General features: G+C 47.1%; 1 protein-coding gene across 1 annotated transcript in view; it reads right to left on the bottom strand.

Annotated features, from left to right (window-relative positions):
* Nucleotides 1-7,500, bottom strand: part of frmpd2 (FERM and PDZ domain containing 2) — a 108,025-nt gene that overhangs the window by 31,436 nt on the left and 69,089 nt on the right. Inside the window, exons 10-11 of the mRNA XM_063219037.1 lie at nucleotides 7,369-7,500; nucleotides 6,581-6,716 (exon numbers count right to left, since the gene is read on the bottom strand). The exon at nucleotides 7,369-7,500 is cut by the window's right edge and continues 43 nt beyond it. Coding sequence (XP_063075107.1) covers nucleotides 6,581-6,716; nucleotides 7,369-7,500 — 268 coding nt within the window. The remainder of the gene's footprint in view (nucleotides 1-6,580; nucleotides 6,717-7,368) is intronic.

Consider the following 7,500-nt stretch of genomic DNA (forward strand, 5'->3'; position numbering starts at 1 on the left):
AGCTGCCGCGAACTTTGACCTTTGGTCACGTGGTTTTACGTGGGTTTACGCTAGCCTCGAAGGCTCCTGCCTAGGTTAGCTAACCCCATCTATGCCATAGGTTTGTGTTAGCATGGCTAGGCTAGCCTTCGTAGGGTCCAGCTAGCGGTTAGCTAACCCCATATCTGCCATGCTGTATGTTTGTGCTAGCATGGCTAGGCTAGCCTTCGTAGGGTCCAGCTAGCGGTTAGCTAACCCCATATCTGCCATACTGTAGGTTTGTGTTAGCATGGCTAGGCTACGTGTACCAATTCTACACATTAGATCGTGCTGCTTTTATTCTGACACAAGTTAACATTTTAGGTCAAGTAATTACACAGTCCCTTGAAATTATGTGCTTTGAAATGTGCCAAAAAACGATTGTTATATCAATTCTTTTCAGAATCCCCAATGATAGCCTATGGAAAAGGACGCTACATACGGATCTAAGTGAAGGCAATGCAAAACTGAATGGGGACCGCAAGGTAGGCCATCTTTGACCATATATGGTCAGTTTCGCTGCCAGTTTTGTCGGCGGAAGTTCCCGCAGGCTCCTATGGCAACGCTTTAAAGGGACACTGTGTGAGATGTTTTGTTGAATTCATGCTACCCATTCACTAAAGTTACCTTTTTCATGAATACTGACCACCAGCATAAAATTCTAAGTATTCATTATGACTGAAAAAAATGCAATTTTCATACATGAAAAGGGGGATCTTCTCCATGGTCCGACATTTTGAATTTCCAGAAATAGCCATTTTTAGCTGCAAAAATGAGTGTACTTGGGCCATACTCGAAAATACTAGTTTATTATTCAGTAAACTTTCATGAAAAGATGAAATTTGGCAATAGGCAGCCCAGTTTCAATGAGCAGCATAGTTGCAGTACCTTTTTTGACCATTTCCTGCACAGTGTACCTTTAACTGTTCTTATAAAGGGCTCTGGCTGTGGTGCGGTGTGGTGTGATGTAATCATAAAGAGCTTGTGTGAATGGCTGTGGTGAGGTGTGATGTCATCGTAAAGAGCTTGTGTGATTGGCTGTGGTGTGGTATGATGTCATCGTAAAGAGCTTGTGTGATTGGCTGTGTTGTGGTGTGATGTCATCGTAAAGAGCTTGTGTGACTGGCTGTGGTGTGGTATGATGTGATGTCATCGTAAAGAGCTTGTGTGATTGGCTGTGGTGTGGTGTGATGTAATGTCATCGTAAAGAGCTTGTGTGATTGGCTGTGGTGTGATGTGATGTCATCGTAAAGAGCTTGTGTGATTGGCTGTGGTGTGGTGTGATGTAATCATAAAGAGCTTGTGTGAATGGCTGTGGTGAGGTGTGATGTCATCGTAAAGAGCTTGTGTGATTGGCTGTGGTGTGGTATGATGTGATGTCATCGTAAAGAGCTTGTGTGATTGGCTGTGGTGTGGTGTGGTGTGGTGTGGTGTGGTATGATGTGATGTCATCGTAAAGAGCTTGTGTGATTGGCTGTGGTGTGGTGTGGTGTGATGTCCTCGTAAAGAGCTTGTGTGATTGGCTGTGGTGTGGTGTGATGTGATGTGATCGTAAAGAGCTTGTGTGGTGTGGTGTGGTGTGGTGTGGTGTGATGTGATGTGATCGTAAAGAGCTTGTGTGGTGTGGTGTGGTGTGGTGTGGTGTGATGTGATCGTAAAGAGCTTGTGTGATTGGCTGTGGTGTGGTGTGGTGTGGTGTGATGTCATCGTAAAGAGCTTGTGTGATTGGCTGTGGTGTGGTATGATGTGATGTCATCGTAAAGAGCTTGTGTGATTGGCTGTGGTGTGGTGTGGTGTGATGTGATGTCATCGTAAAGAGCTTGTGTGATTGGCTGTGGTGTGGTATGATGTGATGCGATGTCATCATAAAGAGCTTGTGTGATTGGCTGTGTTGTGGTGTGATGTCATCGTAAAGAGCTTGTGTGACTGGCTGTGGTGTGGTATGATGTGATGTCATCGTAAAGAGCTTGTGTGATTGGCTGTGGTGTGGTGTGATGTAATGTCATCGTAAAGAGCTTGTGTGATTGGCTGTGGTGTGGTGTGGTGTGATGTCATCGTAAAGAGCTTGTGTGATTGGCTGTGGTGTGGTGTGGTGTGATGTGATGTCATCGTAAAGAGCTTGTGTGATTGGCTGTGGTGTGGTGTAATGTCATCGTAAAGAGCTTGTGTGATTGGCTGTGGTGTGGTGTGATGTGATGTCATCGTAAAAGAGCTTGTGTGATTGGCTGTGGTGTGGTATGATGTGATGTCATCGTAAAGAGCTTGTGTGATTGGCTGTGGTGTGGTGTGGTGTGGTATGATGTGATGTCATCGTAAAGAGCTTGTGTGATTGGCTGTGGTGTGGTGTGATGTGATGTCATCGTAAAGAGCTTGTGTGATTGGCTGTGGTGTGGTGTGGTGTGATGTCCTCGTAAAGAGCTTGTGTGATTGGCTGTGGTGTGGTGTGATGTGATATCATCGTAAAGAGCTTGTGTGATTGGCTGTGGTGTGGTGTGGTGTGGTGTGATGTCATCGTAAAGAGCTTGTGTGATTGGCTGTGGTGTGGTGTGGTGTGATGTGATGTCATCGTAAAGAGCTTGTGTGATTGGCTGTGGTGTGGTATGATGTGATGTCATCGTAAAGAGCTTGTGTGATTGGCTGTGGTGTGGTGTGGTGTGATGTGATGTCATCGTAAAGAGCTTGTGTGATTGGCTGTGGTGTGGTATGATGTGATGCGATGTCATCATAAAGAGCTTGTGTGATTGGCTGTGTTGTGGTGTGATGTCATCGTAAAGAGCTTGTGTGACTGGCTGTGGTGTGGTCTGATTGGCTGTGGTGTGGTGTGGTGTGGTGTGGTGTGGTGTGGTGTGATTGGCTGTGGTGTGGTGTGGTATGATGTGATGTCATCGTAAAGAGCTTGTGTGATTGGCTGTGGTGTGGTGTGATGTCATCGTAAAGAGCTTGTGTGATTGGCTGTGGTGTGGTGTTATGTCATCGTAAAGAGCTTGTGTGATTGGCTGTGGTGTGGTGTAATGTCATCGTAAAGAGCTTGTGTGATTGGCTGTGTTGTGGTGTGATGTCATCGTAAAGAGCTTGTGTGATTGGCTGTGTTGTGGTGTAATGTCATCGTAAAGAGCTTGTGTGATTGGCTGTGGTATGATGTGATGTCATCGTAAAGAGCTTGTGTGATTGGCTGTGGTGTGGTGTGATGTCATCGTAAAGAGCTTGTGTGATTGGCTGTGGTGTGGTATGATGTGATGTCATCGTAAAGAGCTTGTGTGATTGGCTGTGGTGTGGTGTGGTGTGATGTGATGTCATCGTAAAGAGCTTGTGTGATTGGCTGTGGTGTGGTGTGATGTCATCGTAAAGAGCTTGTGTGATTGGCTGTGGTGTGGTGTAATGTCATCGTAAAGAGATTGTGTGACTGGCTGTGGTGTGGTATGATGTGATGTCATCGTAAAGAGCTTGTGTGATTGGCTGTGGTGTGGTGTGATGTGATGTCATCGTAAAGAGCTTGTGTGATTGGCTGTGTTGTGGTGTGATGTCATCGTAAAGAGCTTGTGTGATTGGCTGTGTTGTGGTGTAATGTCATCGTAAAGAGCTTGTGTGATTGGCTGTGTTGTGGTGCGATGTCATCGTAAAGAGCTTGTGTGATTGGCTGTGTTGGGGTGTGATGTCATCGTAAAGAGCTTGTGTGATTGGCTGTGGTGTGGTGTGATGTGATGTCATCGTAAAGAGCTTGTGTGATTGGCTGTGGTGTGGTGTGGTGTGGTGTGGTGTGATGTCATCGTAAAGAGCTTGTGTGATTGGCTGTGGTGTGGTGTGGTGTGATGTCATCGTAAAGAGCTTGTGTGATTGGCTGTGGTGTGGTGTGGTGTGATGTGATGTCATCGTAAAGAGCTTGTGTGATCGGCTGTGGTGTGGTGTGGTGTGGTATGATGTCATCGTAAAGAGCTTGTGTGATTGGCTGTGGTGTGGTGTGGTGTGGTGTGATGTCATCGTAAAGAGCTTGTGTGATTGGCTGTGGTGTGGTATGATGTCATCGTAAAGAGCTTGTGTGATTGGCTGTGGTGTGGTGTGGTGTGGTGTGATGTCATCGTAAAGAGCTTGTGTGATTGGCTGTGGTGTGGTATGATGTGATGCGATGTCATCATAAAGAGCTTGTGTGATTGGCTGTGTTGTGGTGTGATGTAATCATAAAGAGATTGTGTGACTGGCTGTGGTGTGGTATGATGTGATGTCATCGTAAAGAGCTTGTGTGATTGGCTGTGGTGTGGTGTGATGTAATGTCATCGTAAAGAGCTTGTGTGATTGGCTGTGGTGTGGTGTGGTGTGATGTCATCGTAAAGAGCTTGTGTGATTGGCTGTGGTGTGGTGTGGTGTGATGTGATGTCATCGTAAAGAGCTTGTGTGATTGGCTGTGGTGTGGTATGATGTCATCGTAAAGAGCTTGTGTGATTGGCTGTGGTGTGGTGTGATGTGATGTCATCGTAAAAGAGCTTGTGTGATTGGCTGTGGTGTGGTATGGTGTGATGTCATCGTAAAGAGCTTGTGTGATTGGCTGTGGTGTGGTGTGGTGTGGTGTGGTGTGATGTGATGTCATCGTAAAGAGCTTGTGTGATTGGCTGTGGTGTGGTGTGATGTGATGTCATCGTAAAGAGCTTGTGTGATTGGCTGTGGTGTGGTGTGGTGTGATGTCCTCGTAAAGAGCTTGTGTGATTGGCTGTGGTGTGGTGTGATGTGATATCATCGTAAAGAGCTTGTGTGATTGGCTGTGGTGTGGTGTGGTGTGATGTGATGTCATCGTAAAGAGCTTGTGTGATTGGCTGTGGTGTGGTGTGGTGTGGTGTGATGTCATCGTAAAGAGCTTGTGTGATTGGCTGTGGTGTGGTGTGGTATGATGTGATGTCATCGTAAAGAGCTTGTGTGATTGGCTGTGGTGTGGTGTGGTGTGATGTGATGTCATCGTAAAGAGCTTGTGTGATTGGCTGTGGTGTGGTATGATGTGATGCGATGTCATCATAAAGAGCTTGTGTGATTGGCTGTGTTGTGGTGTGATGTCATCGTAAAGAGCTTGTGTGACTGGCTGTGGTGTGGTATGATGTGATGTCATCGTAAAGAGCTTGTGTGATTGGCTGTGGTGTGGTGTGATGTAATGTCATCGTAAAGAGCTTGTGTGATTGGCTGTGGTGTGGTATGGTGTGATGTCATCGTAAAGAGCTTGTGTGATTGGCTGTGGTGTGGTGTGGTGTGATGTGATGTCATCGTAAAGAGGTTGTGTGATTGGCTGTGGTGTGGTGTGATGTCATCGTAAAGAGCTTGTGTGATTGGCTGTGGTGTGGTATGATGTCATCGTAAAGAGCTTGTGTGTTTGGCTGTGGTGTGGTATGATGTCATCGTAAAGAGCTTGTGTGTTTGGCTGTGGTGTGGTGTGATGTGATGTCATCGTAAAAGAGCTTGTGTGATTGGCTGTGGTGTGGTATGGTGTGATGTCATCGTAAAGAGCTTGTGTGATTGGCTGTGGTGTGGTGTTGTGTGATGTGATGTCATCGTAAAGAGCTTGTGTGATTGGCTGTGGTGTGGTGTGGTGTGGTGTGATTGGCTGTGGTGTGGTGTGGTGTGGTGTGGTGTGGTGTGGTGTGGTGTGATTGGCTGTGGTGTGGTGTGGTATGATGTGATGTCATCGTAAAGAGCTTGTGTGATTGGCTGTGGTGTGGTGTGATGTCATCGTAAAGAGCTTGTGTGATTGGCTGTGGTGTGGTGTTATGTCATCGTAAAGAGCTTGTGTGATTGGCTGTGGTGTGGTGTAATGTCATCGTAAAGAGCTTGTGTGATTGGCTGTGGTGTGGTGTGATGTCATCGTAAAGAGCTTGTGTGATTGGCTGTGGTGTGGTGTAATGTCATCGTAAAGAGCTTGTGTGATTGGCTGTGGTGTGGTGTGGTGTGATGTGATGTCATCGTAAAGAGGTTGTGTGATTGGCTGTGGTGTGGTGTGATGTCATCGTAAAGAGCTTGTGTGATTGGCTGTGGTGTGGTATGATGTTATGTCATTGTAAAGAGCTTGTGTGATTGGCTGTGGTGTGGTGTGGTGTGATGTGATGTCATCGTAAAGAGCTTGTGTGATTGGCTGTGGTGTGGTGTGGTGTGGTGTGATGTCATCGTAAAGAGCTTGTGTGATTGGCTGTGGTGTGGTGTGGTGTGATGTCATCGTAAAGAGCTTGTGTGATTGGCTGTGGTGTGGTGTGGTGTGATGTGATGTCATCGTAAAGAGCTTGTGTGATTGGCTGTGGTGTGGTGTGGTGTGATGTGATGTCATCGTAAAGAGCTTGTGTGATTGGCTGTGGTGTGGTGTGGTGTGATGTGATGTCATCGTAAAGAGCTTGTGTGATTGGCTGTGGTGTGGTGTGGTGTGATGTGATGTCATCGTAAAGAGCTTGTGTGATTGGCTGTGGTGTGGTGTGGTGTGATGTGATGTCATCGTAAAGAGCTTGTGTGATTGGCTGTGGTGTGGTGTGGTGTGATGTGATGTCATCGTAAAGAGCTTGTGTGATTGGCTGTGGTGTGGTGTGGTGTGATGTCATACAGCAGCATGGTGACATCAGAGATGAAGAACTTGAGCCGGAAGTGGAGCGTGAAGGAGGAGGCGGAGCTCTTCCTCCAGTCGTCCGGCGCCACCTTGCTCAGCTTAGACTCCGCCTCCAGGAAGAAGAACTCATCATCTGGAGGACACACACACACACACACACACACGCACGCACACACACGCAAGCACGTACGCACGCACACACGCAGGCATGCACGCACGCACACATGCACACACACACACACACACGCACACATGTTAATGTTTGTGTTTACCCTGACACACACACACGCACGCACACACACGCACGTACACACACGCAAGCACGCACACACACACACACACACACACGCACACACACATTTTTTTTCCATCCAGGATTACACACCGGTCACTAAAACTTGTACAAATGCGTAATTTTTACATTAATCATCTTGTTTTTTGTCATGAAATGGAAGATTATGAGTCACTTTACGCAATCAAACTTAAGTTTGGGTAATGTATTGATGTTCTTCCTCAGATTTCATCAGTCTTTCTGAATTTGCCGAAAAGTGGCCCAAATGACCTGAATGCACCCTAAAAGTGTTCGACCAGGTTGGAGTGTGTGTGTGTGTGTGTGTGTGTGTGTGTGTGTGTGTGTGTGTGTGTGTGTGTGTGTGTGCGTGCGTGCGTGCGTGCGTGCGTGCGTGCGTGCGTGCGTGCGTGCGTGCGTGCGTGTGTGTGTGCGCGCGCGTGCGCGTGTGTGTGTGTGTGTGTGTGTGTGTGTGTGTGTGTGTGTGTGTGTTTACCCTGACTGTATGCCAGTCCAAAGTAGAAGTGTTCCACCAGGTTGGAGTGTGCGATGATCATGTCGAGCACTTGGCCCGTCTTGGACTTCACATCACACTTCACCAGAACATTCTGACCCGACGGCATCAGAA

Source organism: Engraulis encrasicolus, chromosome 2 (genome assembly GCF_034702125.1).
Source record: "Engraulis encrasicolus isolate BLACKSEA-1 chromosome 2, IST_EnEncr_1.0, whole genome shotgun sequence".
Classification (NCBI taxonomy): domain Eukaryota; kingdom Metazoa; phylum Chordata; class Actinopteri; order Clupeiformes; family Engraulidae; genus Engraulis; species Engraulis encrasicolus.